Source organism: Raphanus sativus, chromosome 5 (genome assembly GCF_000801105.2).
Source record: "Raphanus sativus cultivar WK10039 chromosome 5, ASM80110v3, whole genome shotgun sequence".
NCBI lineage: Eukaryota > Viridiplantae > Streptophyta > Magnoliopsida > Brassicales > Brassicaceae > Raphanus > Raphanus sativus.
Window position 1 is genome coordinate 6,508,309 of NC_079515.1, and position 19,203 is coordinate 6,527,511.

The window sequence follows — 19,203 nt, forward strand, 5'->3', positions numbered from 1 at the left end:
ATAAATTTAGACTAAAAATTAATATTTAAAGTTATAAAAAAATTAAAATTTTAATAAATATTCTGATATAAATTTTAAATTTCTAAACTAAAATAATATAAAGATGGATCATAATTTTTTCAATTCAAAAATCTTAGCATCCCTTAGAAACAGAGAAAATAAATTTATAAATATATAAATATATTTAGAACTATAATTTCTATTAAAATAAATCTTTTAAAGAAAAATAATCTTCCGCTGTTTTTGTTTATTTCTAGGACTTGATATGTGACCGTATAAATATTTGCTTTCACTTTAAATTGTTTTTGTACTAGTGGTATACTATATATATTAAATTAAAATGTATTACATAATTTTTAATATAACATTTTAAAACATAACAATTTTATTTACTATTTTAAAATAATTATATTTTGTCTATTATATCATAGTGTATCATATAAAAAAATCTTATATTTATAACTAATTGGACTTATATTATAAAAACATTATGCTAATAATTTATTTTATATTTTATTTATATGTTATGTGTGATTTTTTATTTTATTATTTATTACTAATAAATATTAAAAAATATTTAATATGTTGATAAAAATATATTAGGAAATCTATTTTGGTTAAGATTTTGATTATTGAAAATTTATTATTTAAATTAGGAAAAACATTAAATGCTTTAATATATCATTTATATTAGGAAAGACAAGCTTACTTAAATATATGTTCAATAAATATTTTAATGACATTCTATTATAAATAAGTAGTAAAACTAAGGGGTATTTATCTTTTAATAATATAGATGGAATAAAAATGTTTAAGTTCCAATTTTATCAAAACCTTTTAAAAAAGTGGAAATTGAAAGAGGTGATTGTCTCGTAAAGTACCCCACTGTTTTAAGGGTTACACAAAAGAATGTCCCTCGTAATCATGAAATGAGCTGTGTTACATCAACTCTCGTAATCCTCTCTCCTTTCTTTTTCTTTAATCACAGACGTCCTTTCAAGTATTTGCTTTTTTACTCCATTAGTATTCACTTTCCCTCACTTTTTTCTTTTCTTTTATTCATACAACAATAAATCAGGCATCATTATTTCAGGTACATGCACTCCTCCGTAAGTATGGAAATGTGTAATAACAAGAAGAAGAAAAAGCTGTCTCCTGATAATCAATGTTCTTGAGTCCTTTCTCTCAACTAACAACTAAATAACATGAAAAAGGTTATATTCTTTGATGGCTAGCTTTAGGTGTCAAAATATTGTTGGTTTTCAATGTGAGAAATTACAAGGAGTTGGTGAAAATGAGTAATGGAGTGTACTAAGATGAGTGAAAGATCAAACTGGAGTATTATTAGATAAGTGAGAAAATAAGAATATAATGTGATTGATGAAAGAATGACCCGACCCCACAATCAGAGGGAAACAAAGTGGAGATGCGAAAGCAATAAAGGGAAAAGAGAGGACAATGAGGTGAGGATAAGCCATTACCCTCCATTCCTCTAATTCTCTCCACGTTCCCTTTCTTATCTCCTTTGAATTATCAATCATGTTTCTTTCTTCTTCAAGCAACAATTATTGTTTTATAACAACTCTTATTGTTTCAAATTCAATGCATCATCACTCTCTAGCAGATGATTTGTCTTGATAAAAAAGTTTTCACTATTTTAATCAATTGATGATTTTCCAGATTATATTTTAGATTTTATTACAATATACTCTATCTATTTCACAAAAATTGTAACTTTAAAACTTTTCACACCCGGATAAAAAATAATAATTGAATTGTGTTTATCTTCTATTATTTATAAGATCAATGCATTTTGTAAATATTATTAAGATAAAATAAATGGATCATCTATTAGTGTTTGGTCTACCCCTGGCTAGTTGATGGTGACCGGCTACGTATACTGCTTATGAAGAATGTGTTAATGGATTTGAATCTCAAAGTAAGAGATTTGTTGCTGCCTCATTCTCATCATTGGAACATCAGGCTGCTAAATGATCTCTTCTATCCTCAAGATATAGAGATCATTCTCAAGATCAAGCCAGCCATATTTTCACCAGATTTCTTCATTTGGAATCACTCCCGTTCTGGAGCCTACAATGTTCGATCAGGCTACTGGTTGGCTGAGAAAATCGCCAACAAAGATGCTTTTGTGGCGGGAGGACTTCAACCATCACTTAATGGAATTAAGGACATCATTTGGTCTCTCAAAACGGCTCCAAAAATCAAGATATTCTTGTGGAAAGTCATCAGTGGAGCCTTACCTGTAGCTGACAATCTCATTCATCGAGGCATGAAGATTGATTCTCATTGCCAGCTGTGTGGTTTGGAGGGTGAAACAATTAATCATGTTATGTTTCTTTGTACGGTTGCAAAGCAAACTTGGGCAAACATCAACTTTCCCTCACCCTCCAACAGGTTTCAGCTCATCCTCGGTTTATTCCAATGTTTTCTATGTTCTAAACTCAAGGAAGAACCTCCTAATTCCTGAAAACATCAGACGAAGTGGCCCTTGGATCATTTGGTCTATATGGAAAAACCGTAATTCCTTCCTTTTTGAAGGTTCTTTATCTCTTGGTCCATCCTTCACTGCCACTATTTATCAAGAAGCGGATCATTGGTTTGTGATCAAAGAAGCAGAACAACAAGCAAAAGCTATAGATTTGGAGAGGAAGAAGAGAATCATCTACGGCTGGAAACCTCCTCCAAATCTTGGTTCAAGTGTGACATTGCCTCTGCCTGGGATCACACTAATCGCCAAAGTGGAGCATCTTGGATCCTTAGGAACTCTGAAGGAAAAGTAATCTTACATGGCATGAGATCTTTTGTTGGTGTCTCTAGTAAGTTGGAGGCATCTTTTGAAAGCTGGTTATGGACTCTTGAAAGCATGAAAAGCTTGCATTTTAATTCTATCATCTTTGCTAGTGATGATAGTGATATTATTGGAGCGATAAACAATCCTTCAGCATGGCCATCCTTACGGTTTTACTCGCACCATTTGCTACACTGGATCAAGGATTTTAATGATTGGAAAGCTCAGCTGCATTCCCATCATCATATCCTTACAGCAAAAAAAATTGCTTCAAGTGTAATCACAAAGGCTTTTCATCAATCTTATATAGCAGTGGGTTATCCCTCTTGGCTTAGTCATCTCTTTGTCTAAATTGTAGGATTGATGTTGATCCTTTTTGTAATCTGGAATTCTATTCATCAATGAAATCTAGTGTTTAAAAAAAAAAGATTTAATTAGGGTAAAAAAAAAATTAAGATAAAATAAATATAAATTACATTATAAATAGATAATACTATTTGTGTAAACAAAGGTGTTAAAATGATACTTTTTGTGAAACATAATGATTAATTTTTCATGTAAAGGGATACAGATTTTTAATTATGATAGAAACGGCATCCCATAATAAGTGCAAGATGTTTTACTTTATTTTTCATTCAGATCTTCAATTACAAATATATAAAAGGACAAGAAAAAGTGGTGGAAGAATATAGAAGAAGGGTGGATATATTGTCATCCAAAAACCATCATGCAAATTCTTCAGACCATTCGTGTAACGTAGGAGTCTTGACGCCGATATTTTTCATGTCCAGAATATTCGCTGTTCCAAAACATGTTACGACAATGTTATCATAAGTATTACCTTTTTTTAAAGAACAATACAAAAGATATCATGATTCTCTGATAAGTAAGGTCTTTATTTGTTTTTGTCATTTGCTAGAAACATAGTGACATCCATCGTTCTAGTTCTGTATATGATTTTAAAAGATGAATTTTATTAAAACTACAAAGATAAAATACAACGAACAGTGAAAAAGATGTGGTTGTAATTACCCGTATGAATCTCCTGTGTTGCAGCAGCTGTCGCATCTACAATAACAGTTACATCTGGATAGTCCAGCTCCACTGCATCAAACACCGTTTGCCTGATACAATTTGGCGTTTGCACCCCTAAGAATCAAAAGAACCGTTTCAGAGGTAGAAGAAGAAGCGTTGATGGGGACTCTTTCTTATACTCTCAAAACATTACTCACCAGCGATGACTAACTTGGTAACCCCTGAAGTCTGGAGGAACGAATGAAGATGAGTGCCGAAGAAGGCGCTGAAACGGGTTTTCACTATCTTATAATCTTCTTCTTCTCTGATGTTCAGTCCATCGACTAGCTTTGCACCTTCTGTTCCTTTAACAGTCGGTCCAACTTTCTCAGAACTGTAGTGATGACGCCTGAATATTTCAACATCTCTTCCCTGAGGATCGTGTTCTCTAACAACCTATGAGAAAAAAAACTTTGTTAACTGAGACTACCAAACACTAAATGGACATAGTCCCTTTGCCAGTTTCTAGCAATTTGAGCATAAAAATTAACCTTCAGCACTCAAAGCCAGAACCTTTCTACTAGATTACTATGTACTTGTCCTTAAAACTAGAGATCTCAGTCAAGTTTTGATTCAGACACTAAGAAGCTTTTTACCCCTGCTTCGACCATCAAAAGAGCAAGCAAGAGACTAACTAGAGAAGAAATACCCAAACGACGAGAACGCCACGCTGCCTCGCGAGTTCGACCACATTGATAACATTAGGAACTATGGCTTTTCCACCTTTCACTTGCATCACAGAATCTTCCTCTATGAAATCATTCTGTTCACAAGTCACAACCGACAGAATAAATTCAACACTTCAAGAAACACACATACACAGAATCTACACCGATTACAACACATAGAAAGACCTGCATATCGATAACGAGTAGAGCCGTGTTCGTCCATCTCTCCGCCATGGTGGTTCCAACAGAGGCGATGAAAAGCAACAACACCAACAACAAAGATAACACATTCCATGTCTTTATTCCGGGTTGGTCAACATTTTACCGGTTTAAAGTTGTTGTTCCAAACCGGTTTAGACAAACCAGAACAGACTTTTCTTGCCTATTTTAAATTTAAACCAACTGAAGTATCTGTCATAACAAATTAACAACCGTGACCACGAAACTTTTACACGAAAACCAGTGGAAATGACTCTCATGTATTAACAAACTTCAGTTCAACTTCTAACTTGTAAGAACAAAAGCTAAGGAATAAAAAAGGAGTGGTTCTTCTATTGGAGGAATCACACAAATCTCTATGACCCGGCTTTGGATATCTGAAGGTAAACCATTTGAGTATAGCCATTGAACACAGACTTATCCAGCCGACCTAGGCCGATTCTTTGGAACAAACGGTACCTCCCATCTGCTACGATCGGTGGAGTGGCACGAGCAGGGTCGTAACGCGATTGATGCGTCAATGAAGGTCCTGCAACCGGAGGTAACTCCCAGTAGACATCAAGAATCGATTCAACGTATCTGCTGTTCTGAAAATGCTGATTGTATGAGATTTGTGTGTTTGTGTGGTTAAAGTCATCTCTCATTTCTCCTCGCACTCCCCACCATGTTTCACCTGGTCCACAGAGTTCCTCTGTATCAACTGCTTTCTCCCAGAACTTCTTCCTGTTTGATCTAATCCTTGCTTCATCGCTGTCTTTGAAACAGCTGTGACCTCCTCCTGGGGGGAGAAAAAACAAACGAATCGTATTAGAAAGGAAAAAGAACAAACTTATGTATCTAAATGTGTGAACTTTACAGAACCCACCTTTTATATATGACTGATCACATATCTGCCTAAGGGAATAGTGATCCCCTGTTCCTGTATCGTAGTTATCCTCAAAAATGAGATGTTGGAAACCTGACTTCAGTGCCTGCTTTATCCTACTCCTCGTAGTGTATCAGATCAAACCAGTGAGTTCTTCGCTCATGCAACAAAGGCAAGAGAAGATGAAATGAAAAAAAGAGAAATAACTACCTTTTGAGTTCATTCTGATGATCATCAAAGAAGACAAGAACACGGTTGAGATCTTTTACTCCGTGTTTCTTCAACACATTCTTCCAATCCACACTTCCAAAATCAACAAAATCTTTGCCCGCAAAGTACGTGCAGTTTCCATCCACATAGGCAGGACCCTTCTTCAAGTACTTCTCGGGGTGTCTTGGCGTCAGTGAGATAATTGGTGTATCTGGCATCGCTTGCCGCATAACCCAAGTGGAATGCCCCTTAAAAGCACCACTCTCGATCATCAGCTCTGGCTTTAGCCAACGTGCCATGAACCATAACCCAAAGCTGTGGTCAAAACCCATCCCATGCATGTTGTTCTTTATAGGTCGTGTTTCGTATATAGGCACAAACTCTTCAAGAGCCTTGAGTAAATCCTTGGAGGTCCACTCAACTTCTTTTCCATGTTTCGATCTGCCTTTTGCCAAGGAAAAGATTTAAATACGTCCATACCATCATAACAAGCTTCAATTAAACATAAATAAGAGTTTAACAAGAACATAGCTATCTCACAAAATCAGTAAATTTAAACTGTACCAAGAGTAGTAGATGGTTATTCTAATAGTTTCACTACACAATCCAAGATTCCGTGACTGATACAGGCTTGCCATAACACACTCCAGTGAAAGCAACAGAGTCAGATCAAGGAGAACAACATATCAATCTTACAATACACAACCTCGTAATTAAAAGAGTAGTAAATGGTTCTTCTGTACAAGTCCCACTAAACAATCCCTGAGTCTGTCATTGATTCAGTCCTGCCATCACAGCCCCTATTAGTGTAGTTAATCGTACATCAATACCGGTTTAGTGTGGTTTAAACTCTGGTTTAGCCTCAAGGCTCCGATACCATGTTAGTGTTAAGGAAGAATATGAAGTTGTAACTAACTTTCTTATTTCTGTTAATCGTAAGAGTGTACAATACAGTGAGCTTGTCACTGGTTTACATGACATAACAAACCAGAGTTTAAACCACACTAAACCGAGACTGATTTACGGTTAACTACACTAATAGCCCCTACTAATCATAGATCAATCGCTCTTAACCACTGCCACCAAATAGAATTCAAGATCGCATGCTATCTATGTAAGATCAAATCTTCGCCAATACATTCAAGAGAAGATCCAAACTGAATCTCACTAGAGATCTCCTCACTCATAAAGCGAATGCACAATGTGTGAAATGCAGATAAGAGAGAGATAGATCTGGAGGTGCTTACACCAAGGAACACCTAGGGCTCCAAAGTCCGATTCGAGGCCATCCAAACCGAAGAACCCGATCCGAGCGGCGGGATCGAAGCGGGAGACGCAGACGAAGCTGCTGGAGTGGAAGGCCAAGGAGGAGAGGAAGAGAGCGACGAGGAAGAGGAGAGCGACGAGGAGGCAGGGGAGCCACTGGTGGCCGATCCGAGAGACGAAATTGGAGGCGAGGAGGTAGATGTGGGGGCGCTTAGTCTTGGATTCGTCGGCGCCGGATTCGCCGGAGAGATCGGCGTCGGAGTGAGGGCGGCGAGAGGAGAGGGCGCGATCGAGCATGGTGGAGGTGGGAGTTTTGGGGGACTGAGATGATGATGAGTGCCACAGTGATTGGCCGTTGCTGCTGTTGCTGTTCATCCCTATTCTTTCCATTATAATGTTTTTTTTGTTTTCACCTGAAAGTAAATGTTAAAAAATGTTTACCCACGCGAGTGTTTATAGTGACTTCTCCGAGTAATTAACGATGAACCAACCCCAAGTTTTAGACCGAACCGGGTTTGGGTTAAATAAGTTTTCAGGGAGATTAGTATCTAACAGGGACCAATTTGGTTTGAGTTTATGTGATTAATATACGTTTTCTCCGGACTTATAGTATTAGGAATTAGTGTGTCATGGAAAATTGTAGTGTGTGTACTCAATTCAAACCAATTTGCATGTTTGGTTCCTTTAATTGGACCGGTCACACCATTTGAAGCAACTTTTGTATTACGTAGAAGTATAAGTTTCTCTAGTTGCCATGATAGTTTATACGTTCTATCCGTGTAATGCAACACAAAGCTAATGGTCAAATCTGTATTCTCATAAGATAATGATGCCTCAAAATAGTTTTATTTAGTTGATTAGGTTCCACCAAAAAACAATGGGCTTGGCTTTGTAACTCTTTTCATCCTCATTTTGAAATAAAATAAAACATTAGGCTTGGCCTTTACAAGTATTTTTTTTTTTAACACTGGTAATTATATTAGACATGAAATCGATTACAGAGAGACCGGCGATGAACATTCCGGAATACAAAGACCAGCGGACAACACAAAATTCCTGGAAACTTAAGCCCACATATGGGAGAGACATGATATAAACAACATCAATAACTAGTACAATCTAAAAACAGATCAAATGAATCCAGAAACTTCAAGAACCAACATGCAAGAGAGATCAACAAAGAGTCTTTGAACAAAGACAAATCATAGAAGCAATCATGGCCAAATCTACTATTTGCGAATCTTCCTATAAGAACAAGTATTTCTTTATCTTGCATGTAATATTACTTTTTAAACGAAATAATTACAAATGGCATTGTTACATTTTCTTTGTTTCAAATAAATATCGATCAATAATCAGAGAAGTCACCACATATTCACCGAGAAGCCTAAATCCGGCAAAGGAGTTACAAAACCGGATTTCTTGAAATGTATTGTCACCGGTTTTGTATAAGAACACCTTTTTCTTCACACGTTTTTCACCTTCCATCTCGACATTATCGTAATACCCAGTGTATGTTACGACGATATCGTTCCTTTTCGTAAATGACACGAACTCTACTTGATAATCGAAGATATTATCTTGTATAGAGATCAAATTAGATATTGAAAGGCTTATAATCTTGTTCCATGACTCGGTTTTATCCATAACCGATATCCAAATCTCCTCGCATGGTCCATACTCTGTAATGCAAAGTTTTCGACTTGTAACGCCTAACCAAGAACACGTAGCACCTTGATCGTAAACCGGGAGAGATAATTTTCGGTATTCATTGGTCGAAAGATTAAAACACAGGATGAACCGGTCGACATCAGACCGGTACGCAATCCAATAGAGGTATTGATCCAAGAATGTACCTCTTCTCTCTCTGTAATACCAATCAGGACAAGGAATCCGTACGCTATCTCTCCAAGAACCGGTTTTGAACTCGAAAACCTGCGCCGTGGAAGTGTCAGGCTTGTCCATAAACATTACGATATTGTAATCGTTGGAAACCGGATCATAACCGAAACCAAGAATGTTTGAATCTCGGTAGATACCAGGATTTGGTACGATCCTGAACCGCTTGGAAGATGGATTCCAAACCAATAAAGTGTGGTTCTTTAACGTCACACATAACGTCCCATCACAGTGAAGCACACATGTGGATTCATCTATCATCGACTGATGATCCAAAGGGAAATCAAGCTTACGAGGTGTTTCTATAAGCGGAAGCTTGTCTTCCACGTCAAGCAAGTAGAAACCCTTGTCATAAAACGACACAAACTTCACGGAAGAAACGTCTCGGTACCTCTCGGAGAAGCCACGGCTGTTGATAATGTCTCTCCACGTCTTGCAGACGCATCTGAATCGAGCAAGATCCTTTATGGTTAGCCTCGCGAGAATCTCAAAGGCTAGTTCTTCCGACAGATATTCCGACATTTTTTTGTTTGTTGTTGCTGTTGTTAAAAGATTGTTCTATGTTGTTATTTGCTTGTTGGTTCTTTATAAAAGTAAATGCGCAGGAAAAAAGTTTCGTGCCTTTGAAATGTGATTATACTATTACTCCAAAAGGAAGATTTGAACACCTATTCCGCGTGTTTACGTAATCACTTTGTTAGATAATCAAGAATATTCTATAGTTTGTTATAGATACCTTCCGATATTTGTGGAAGTGATTCCAAAGATCTTGCAACCCATTTGTGTATATAAACTGATGTAAATCTGTGAATCAAGGCAAGGGAAATATTTCCACTTTCATGGTATCAGAGGGTTCATCGATCCTGAACCATTAATTTCTTCTCTGTTTTCTGTTCTTGTTCTTCTTCTCTCTTCCTCTCTTTTCTCGTCTATTATGGCTGCTCCCGCTGTTACGGCTGCACTCCTTGAACGTGCCTATGGTGTTACTAACATCAAACATCACATTCCGTTCATCTTGGACTCCAACGAACACAACTATGATGCTTGGAGAGAGCTGTTTCTAACACACTGTCAAAGCTTTGAAGTGGCTGGTCATCTCGATGGTACCCTTGTTCCTACCGATGATAATGATCAGCAATGGACCAAACGCGATGGTTTGGTAAAATTGTGGATTTATGGAACACTGTCCAAAGATCTCTTCCGCAGCATCTTCAAAACTGGTGGATCTGCTCATGAGATTTGGGTTCGCATCGAGACCTATTTCAGAGACAACAAGGAGGCTCGTGCTGTTCAACTCGATCATCAACTTCGAACGAAAACGATTGGTGACCTAACCATTCAGGCGTATTGTCAGGAACTAAAGTCTATCTCCGATCTACTAGCCAATGTTGATGCTCCGATCTCAGAGAGAACACTCGTTACCTACATGATCAATGGCTTGAGTGCCAAGTTTGATAACATTATCAATGTGATCATGCATCGCCAGCCTTTCCCTACCTACGAACAGGCCAGATCGATGCTCATTTTGGAAGAAGACAGACTTAATAAAGGTAACAAGTCTCCTCTTGTCAAAGACTCAGCGTCTTCTGATAAAGTTCTCAATGTCTCTGTTCCAACTCAAACTCCTCGCCCTAATCAACAACCTCTGCAACAACAAAAGTTCTACAACAACAGAGGTCGTGGTCGCCACAACAGAGGACGTGGACGCAACTACAACTATCATCAACGTCCAATGTACAATCAGTGGGGAGTTCCTTTCTGGCCAAATGCATATCCTTCTTGGGGAAATCAGCAAGCGGGTCAATGGGGACCACAACAACAGTACAACAACCCGGGTCTCTTAGGTCCTCGACCGCAGACAAATCAGCAAGCCCTTCAAGTTCAGACTCAAGGTCTGTTACCTGCAGCTGCACCGCTTGTTCCTACAACTGATTTCGCCACCGCTTTCAATACGATGACCTTAATGGATCCTTCAGATCATCAATGGTACATGGACTCCGGAGCAACTGCTCATCTCTCCAATAGTCCAGGTAATCTAAAGTCTATTCTCAATTCTGGCAATCAAAACTCTGTCACTGTCGCCAATGGGGGACGTATTCCCATCACTAAAACGGGATCTTTCTCTTTTTCTTCCTCTTCTAGACCTCTGACTCTTTCACCTGTCTTAGTAACTCCTGCAATCATTAAAAATCTAGTCTCTGTTCGCAAATTTACTAAAGACAATTCTTGTTCTATTGAGTTTGACCCGTTTGGCTTTTCTGTGAAGGACCTTCAAACTCGACAGACGATTCTCCGCAGTGATAGCACTGGTGACCTATATCCAGTTTTCCCTGCTTCAAATAAGATCACTGCTGGTCCTTCTGCTTTTCTCACCACTTCATCCAATACATGGCATCGTCGTTTAGCTCACTTGAGCAATCAAACTCTTTCTTCCTTGCTTTCTTCTCATCAATTGCTTTGTAATAAAGATGCTCTTTCAAACGTTTGTGATGCCTGTCAAATTGGAAAACAAATAAAATTGCCTTTCTCTCAATCAGATTCTAAAGTCACTTCTCCGTTTGAAATAGTCCACTCAGATTTATGGACATCCCCTATTCTCAGTCTCAGTGGCTTTAAATATTATATTCTGTTCCTAGATCAATATACTCATTTCTTGTGGGTATTTCCTCTTCGATCTAAGGAAGAAGTGTTTTCAAAATTTCTCATCTTCTACAACTACATTGAAACACACTTCAAAGTGAAAGTGAAATCTCTGCAATGTGATAATGGAACTGAGTATAACAACTCGAAATTCCAATCTTTCTTTGCACAAAAGGGAATCACCTTTCGCTTTTCCTGTCCGTACACGTCCCAACAAAATGGACGCTCAGAACGGATGATTCGAACCATTAACAACTCTGTTCGAACACTGCTGTTTCAAGCCAAACTTCCTCCTACTTTTTGGGTTGAGGCTCTTCATGTCACTGTCCACATTCTCAACCTCTTACCCTCAAAAGCTATAAACGACCGAACTCCCTTCACTGCCCTATTCAACAAGCCAGTTTCCTATTCTCATCTCAGAGTCTTTGGCTGCCTCTGCTACCCAAATCAAAACCATGCTAAAACTTCAAAACTGTCACCTCGTTCTTCTCGTTGCATCTTTCTTGGATATCCTACTTTTCATAAAGGATATAGATGCTTCGATCTTCAAACCAGAAAGATTATCCTATCTCGTCATGTCACTTTTGATGAGACTTCCTTTCCGTATACTGACTCAACAATTTGCACTGAGTCTACATACGAGTTCCTGGATGAAGATACGAATGTCTCACAACAAATTCAGAGAATTCTTACTTCTCCAACTGTGCCTCCAGCGCCTCCTGCTGCATCCTCCCCATCGTCTCAGTCAACTCAAACTGTACCCGCGGTCACTGAGGCTCCTAGACATTCGATGACCACAAGATCTAAGCATGGTATTCACAAGCCAAGAAATGTTTTATCTCTTCACACTCAGATTTCTCCACTTCCAAATAGCTACAAACAAGCCCTCACTGATCCCAATTGGACACCTTCAATGACTAAAGAGTATGATGCCATTATTGAGAGTGGTACTTATGATTTGGTACCTCGACCTAAAGACACTAACATCATTCGTTGTCTATGGCTTCACAAGCACAAATATGATGCTCAGGGAAATTTTAAAGGTCACAAATCCAGGCTAGTAGCTAATGGAAAATCACAGGAAGAAGGAGTGGATTATACTGAGACATTCAGTCCAGTTGTGAAGCCTGCAACAATACGAAGTGTTCTGCACGTTGCTCTTGCGAATGACTGGCCAGTTCATCAACTTGATGTCCAAAATGCCTTCTTACATGGCACTCTGGATGAAACGGTGTACATGTTTCAACCTCCAGGTTTTGTTGATCAGTCAAAACCAGATTATGTTTGCAAGTTGAATCGCTCCATTTACGGACTAAAGCAAGCTCCTCGGGCTTGGAACGCACGCTTTGTCTCTTACATTACTAAACACAATTTTAAGCAGAGCAAAAGCGATGCTTCTTTGTTTGTTTACAGGAACGGAGCAGCCATTGCCTACCTCCTTCTCTATGTTGACGATATCATCCTTACATCGTCCTCACCTGCCTTGACCTCGTCTGTCATCTCAATCCTGAAACAAGAGTTTCCTATGACGGGTGGTGGTCTTATCGACTCATTCTTGGGCATTGCAGCAGTTCATAATGACAAAGGGCTATTTCTTCATCAGTCAAAATATGCAGAAGAGATACTACTTCGGGCTGGGATGCAAGACTGCAAACCGGTAACGACACCTGTTGATCTTAAGTCTAAGCTTGCAGAGGGTATTGGCAAACCAGTAGACGATCCAACTCAATACAGACGCCTTGCTGGAGCTCTACAATACCTAACATTCACACGGCCCGATATCGCTTATGCAGTACAACAAATCTGTTTATTTATGCATGATCCAAGAGAGTTACATTTACAAGCCCTACGGAGGATATTGCGCTACATGCAAGGCACCAAAGACAGAGGATTACAACTTCTAAAGAAACAAAAAATGACTTTAACAGCTTATTCTGATGCAGACTGGGGAGGCTGTCCTACTACGCGTTGCTCCACCTCCGGTTTCTGTGTCTTCTTGGGTGATAACCTCTTGTCTTGGTCAGCAAAGAGGCAACCTACGGTCTCTCGTTCCAGCGCAGAAGCAGAGTACAAAGGAGTAGCGAATGCTGTCGCTGAAACATGCTGGATTCGCAATCTTCTTCTTGAGATGCATTGTCCTCTTCGTCAAGCCACCATCGTGTACTGTGACAACATCAGTGCTGTGTATCTCTCCTCCAATCCCGTTCAACACCAGCGCACTAAACACATAGAGATTGACATACATTTTGTCAGAGAGAAGGTTCAAATGGGACAGGTCAAGGTCTTACATATACCTGCTGCATCTCAATATGCCGATATCTTCACCAAAGGACTTCCTTCGTCCCTGTTCTCAAGCTTCAGGTCCAGTCTTGGCGTCTCCACACTCGACGCTCCGACTGCGGGAGGGTGTTAGATAATCAAGAATATTCTATAGTTTGTTATAGATACCTTCCGATATTTGTGGAAGTGATTCCAAAGATCTTGCAACCCATTTGTGTATATAAACTGATGTAAATCTGTGAATCAAGGCAAGGGAAATATTTCCACTTTCACACTAACGTAACTTTACATAAAGTTAATTATTTATCATTAAAAAGCATTAAGATCAAAGGCTCGCGCAAGAGAAACGCATGCGTATGATCATTGATTAACGTAAAGGTTAAGGTTACCACAGTTTCGGACTTCGATTAAGTTGCACTGAATACGGTTACCTTGTTTAAAACGCAGTGTGGTTTCTCGAAAGTTACGACTTTAAGAGTTTTCTGTGGGTTTATTATGAGAGAGGCTTTGGTGGCATTGACCAAGTCTCATGTAACATCGTTTATATGTTTAAGAGAAAAAGAGAAGACCGTTGAACGTGAGAAGTCTCAAACGCCGGCGAAATCGCGCAAGTGGTAGTCTTTCTCTCTTGATTGATACTCCTCTTGTGTGCGTGATCCGATGATAATCATCATTACGACCATGATACTTGCCGACCATCACATGTGAAAACAGAGAGGAGTATCAAAATCAAGCGCAATGAGTGAAGTGTTTAACACATTTAATATCATTTTCATTAGCTAGTGACTTAATCCTCAAGTTTCTTTTTATTTTTCCTGCGTGTCTCTCTTGTTGAGATTGTTTGAATGGGTCTTTGGAGGATGAAGGACGACTGCTTAGTGCTTGTCGTCTGCTAGTTTATCTAAGAGCCTGTTTTCATTTCTCATCTTGTGTTAACCAAATAATTGCCTTCGGTTTCATTTCTCGTGATCTTCAATAAACCGATATACAACGTAGTTGTGCTATGTTCTTTTGCAGTCTCGAAATGTTATTAAATAAACGTATACATGGAACTATGGTACATTTTCGTTAAAGATGGTTAATTATATTATGGTTAAGAGAAGCTTTATTGAAAGCTGTTGATTAGGTAATGAGCTATAAACCAAGTCAACAGATCTAAAATTGGAAAGATCTTTGTGCATGAAGACAAGACAACGAAATCAAGCTTATTAACTCTTAAGATTCGTATAATTCCACCGGCCTACAACCAATCACAAACCATCATTGTTTGTTTATCTAGTATAATATAGTTATGGATAAGTTAAAAATGGGTTATCATTCAACTAACTAAGCTTAATATCCAGATATAGTTAATTAGGAGAATAGTGCTCCCATCTAAGCGACTCTTGGCGTATTTGGTAAGGTGGCAGCAATGAACTTTGTAATCAAAGATGTCTTGAGTTTCTTGTAGTAAGAACCACAATAGTTGAAGAAAAGTGTGTGTATATATAGACTAAAACAATCAACACATGCTATTGCCATCTCAACATAACATATGATTTGTCTTACAACATTCATACCAAAAAACATAACATATGATTGGTTTTGAAAAAGCTGAAAAACTTATTTCTAATTCAAAGAAAGTCTAGAAGTTGATGATAAAGAAAACAGCATAATTCAAAAAACTTAACAACTTTTTCTGTTTCACCAAAATATTTACATGTATGGTAAGTTCTTATTATAAAACCTAAAAATTTGATTAGAAATGGACGAATATAGATTCCAAAACTGTGTAAATTTGACGTCAATGAATGCTAACGTTGTTAGAATTCTTTTTTTTTTCAAGTTTGTTGAAACAACAACATCTAGCTAGCTTTGGATTCAATAAGTGTGAAGAATATACAAGATGGTAAATCAACGAATATGATGGAGAATGTTCATAGGAGTAAATAGTGGAGGGACCCAATATAACATTGTGAAATGGAATATAATCATAAATGGGTCACATCTTCAAAATTTTGATCAGATCACAGGGAAAAAGAGTAGCATGTCACATGCAACCACATCATGTTTTGGCTGATCTATCACCCATACACATTGTTTACAGCTCACACTTGTCGTTCGTATCAATTTGTTTTCTTGTCTCTCGACTCCAATCTCATCTTTATGTTCTATATCCTTTCTCGAATTTTGAAGCTCCTCTGTCTTTTGGGTCCACCACCACCACCTTGATTTCAATCAATCCAAATCGGCCACTACTTTGAACAGGCCATTTTTATTTAACCGAACTAAGAGTGGGCACTTTACCCGATGTCCGAAGCCGCACCCGAGCCTGACCCAAAAAATCCAAACGAAAATCCGAACCAAACTAGCAAAATACCTGAATGGGTATTAAGTTAAGAGAGATTGGATATCATAACCCGAACGGGTAATACCCGAAGCCGAATAGATATCCGAAGATAACCGAACATATATATACTTACCCTTATATTTCTAATTTACATCTCTCATTTTATTTAAAATATTTATATTGATGCTACACATAATTCAAGATCATTTAATATACATATGATTACAGAGAAAATGATTTGACATTCACTAAAAATGCATGTTAAGCTTTTTGTTTCATGTACTAACAAAATTTACATCCGAAATTTAAAAGTAATAATAAAACTAATGTTTATTTATTTTTGAAACATTATCTCTAAATCTATTAATCATTTAATCTATTAAAATTAAAAAAAATAAGTTAAATAAAATCTATATTTTTAAATATAATAAACTTTAAAAAAAATGAAAAATTGAATTTTTTTCTTTCAAAATCTAAATATCTGAACCCGATCCGAAATAACCGAACCGAACTAAAAATACCTGAACCCGACCCGAAATGCAGAAATACCCGAACGGGTATTATAGCCCTATACTGATATATCCGAAAATTCGAAATGCCCGATCCGAACCCGAACGGGTACCCGAACGCCCACCCCTAAACCGAACAAACTAATTTTGATCTGCGCTTGTAAATTCTGATTTGATTTTTAGATAAAAAAATATTTGTTGGTATTGAGTACTATTTTCAATTTTTGATCTACATATTTATTTATAAAATAACTATATATGTAATTTTATTTTATTCAATGTTTACATATCTAATCCGAATTTGAATATGTAAACATTATGAAGTATATAATATGGTTTGAATTTAATGAAAAACTCATTAATTAAAATCTGATAGAATCCAATAAAAATCTAAAATACCACCCATCAACCCGTGATCCAATATCGATTGATGAAACTTTTCATATATTTCTGAATATTACATAAAAATGAATAAATTATTAGATTTGTGACTTTTAATCTCTAATGAAAATTTTAGTTTTGATAGTCATACAAATAATTTCTAAAATACAATTAGGATCTTAATTGTATTAGATTGAGGAAGTAAGGCTCATATTGAATATTTTCAATAAATTTTTAAGTATTTTTATATTGGTGTAAATTTTAAAGTCAATTGGCGTAGTATCCAGATCAACATATATAATATTAGTTTTGACAAATATATAGTTTCAAATTTTGTTTGTATTCTTTTATCCTCAGAAATATATATCTGTTTTAGAGTTTATGTTTTGTAATATAGATATGTTATTTATTATATATATTTGATAAATAACGTTAAACAAAATTTTGAATCATAAATAAGTTGATATTTCAATATACTCAACAGAAACACAAACTTTACAAACATAATTTGGTGGAATTATATCAAACCTAAATGAAAATGACTATGACATATATATATATTATATATATATAGCTTTTGTTTAAATGTGGATCGATGATGAACTATTTCATAGTTTTTATACTAATTCTTTTATGCAAATGTGTTTATAATAAAATAGGTTCTTATGGATAGAAACTCAATGTAATGTGCTGAATAATAAGTAATGATTGGGTCCATTATATATTTGAAGATTTTTTTCTGTACGTTTGTTATATAGTTGCTAAAATATAGGCAAATTGATTTGAGATATAAAAGTTTGTAAATATTTATATTTATTAGATTTAGTTTCAACTATAATTGAGGATGATATTTACTAGTAACATAAGTTAAGCAGAAATATATAAGATAATTTGTTAAAAACATTTTTATCTAGAATTAAGTTGGATCCAACTTTGTACTTATATTTTAATAGTATTTAGTTTTACTTTGGATTTAAGTTAGATCCAATTTTATGTTTATATTTTAATAGTATTGATTCGATTCAAATTGTTGACTAAACTTTTCGAGACATATGCCGCTCTATGTAAAACATTATCAAATAATTTATTTTTACGTAACAGAAAACCAATATATAACTCCGCGTTCATTTGAAAAATTATTAAACATAAATTTCATTTCCAAAATCACATTTAAGAAAGTCTCAAAATATAAAAAAATTTAAACCTAATTAAGAAATTTTAAAAAACTTCAGGAAGAGTTAGTAACTGATTAGAAACCCATTGGTAAACTTTTCTAAAAGACATCATAAATTTAAAGTTGTAGAATATTTCTAATTTTTGGTGGTATCTTGTAAATTGAATCACAAAATTGGTATTTTGAGACTTCTCCTATATATTTTAATTAATGAACCAATCATCACTTTGAAGATTATATTTTTATTGAGTAACTTACTTCTATTTTAACTTGAATATTCACCTTATGTTGTACCGATGTTCCTTTGTAGTTTAGATAATACAAAATTCGTAAAGACTAATAGGTCATGAGGCATATCGTATGATTGCATTCTGATAAATGCATTACTATTTATGTGCGAGTAATTCTTAGGTTCACATTTTAGAGTGAACCTATAAATTCACCTAGCCAATAGTTATTTGTAATATCATATTTAAATTTTTAAAAGAAAATTAAAATATAATTATTTATAAAAAAGTTAAAAGGAAAATAATAAAAAAGAAAACAAAAAGATGTCAAAATTGTTTAAAACTCCGAATCTTAAATCCTAAACTATAAAATCTAAATCTAAATCCAGATTCTAAACCCTAAACCCAAACCTAAATATTAAACCATAAACTCTAAACTCTAAACTCAAACTCTAGAATCTAAATCCAAAACCTAAATCCTAAACTTAAACCCTAGAACCAAAATCCAAACTCTAACCCTAAACCCAAACCCAAAATTCAAAAACTCAAATCCTATACTCTAAAGAGTTGGGTTAATGTTGATGTTATTTCTTTAAGGTTTAAAGTTTGGGTTTAGAGTCTAGGATTTGGATTTAAGTTTTAGGTTTTACGAT

At 36.1% G+C, this 19,203-nt stretch overlaps 3 protein-coding genes across 3 annotated transcripts; all 3 read right to left on the reverse strand.

Moving 5' to 3' along the window:
- Positions 1-3,413: 3,413 nt before the first annotated feature.
- On the reverse strand, positions 3,414-4,893 carry LOC108863265 (probable inactive nicotinamidase At3g16190). Its single transcript, XM_018637637.2, has 5 exons — positions 4,738-4,893; positions 4,533-4,646; positions 4,042-4,279; positions 3,842-3,958; positions 3,414-3,608 (listed from the first exon to the last, which is right to left on the reverse strand). The coding sequence occupies exons 1-5, from the start codon at positions 4,783-4,785 to the stop codon at positions 3,535-3,537; spliced, it is 591 nt and encodes a 196-aa protein (XP_018493139.1). The 5' UTR covers positions 4,786-4,893; the 3' UTR covers positions 3,414-3,534.
- Positions 4,894-4,903: 10 nt separating this feature from the next.
- Positions 4,904-7,523, reverse strand: LOC108863263 (uncharacterized). The gene is made up of 4 exons (XM_018637636.2): positions 7,093-7,523; positions 5,846-6,290; positions 5,636-5,751; positions 4,904-5,548 (listed from the first exon to the last, which is right to left on the reverse strand). The coding sequence occupies exons 1-4, from the start codon at positions 7,499-7,501 to the stop codon at positions 5,127-5,129; spliced, it is 1,392 nt and encodes a 463-aa protein (XP_018493138.2). The 5' UTR covers positions 7,502-7,523; the 3' UTR covers positions 4,904-5,126.
- Positions 7,524-8,428: 905 nt separating this feature from the next.
- Positions 8,429-9,543, reverse strand: LOC108858056 (putative F-box protein At3g16210). The gene has a single exon (XM_018632041.2). It carries the CDS (start codon positions 9,530-9,532, stop codon positions 8,429-8,431), a length of 1,104 nt encoding a protein of 367 aa, XP_018487543.1. The 5' UTR covers positions 9,533-9,543.
- Positions 9,544-19,203: the final 9,660 nt, after the last annotated feature.

Bases quoted from the DNA above. Each gene is read 5' to 3' on its own strand.
- LOC108863265 (XM_018637637.2), bottom strand. From the start codon at position 4,785: ATGGCGGAGAGATGGACGAACACGGCTCTACTCGTTATCGATATGCAG. The intron at 4,647-4,737 runs GTCTTTCTATGT...ACTTGTGAACAG, and splicing joins TACTCGTTATCGATATGCAG to AATGATTTCATAGAGGAAGA. The intron at 3,609-3,841 runs GTAATTACAACC...GTTTTGGAACAG, and splicing joins AACACAGGAGATTCATACGG to CGAATATTCTGGACATGAAA.
- LOC108863263 (XM_018637636.2), bottom strand. From the start codon at position 7,501: ATGGAAAGAATAGGGATGAACAGCAACAGCAGCAACGGCCAATCACTG. The intron at 6,291-7,092 runs GTAAGCACCTCC...CCTTGGCAAAAG, and splicing joins AGCCCTAGGTGTTCCTTGGT to GCAGATCGAAACATGGAAAA. The intron at 5,752-5,845 runs GTAGTTATTTCT...TACGAGGAGTAG, and splicing joins CATCAGAATGAACTCAAAAG to GATAAAGCAGGCACTGAAGT.
- LOC108858056 (XM_018632041.2), bottom strand. From the start codon at position 9,532: ATGTCGGAATATCTGTCGGAAGAACTAGCCTTTGAGATTCTCGCGAGG.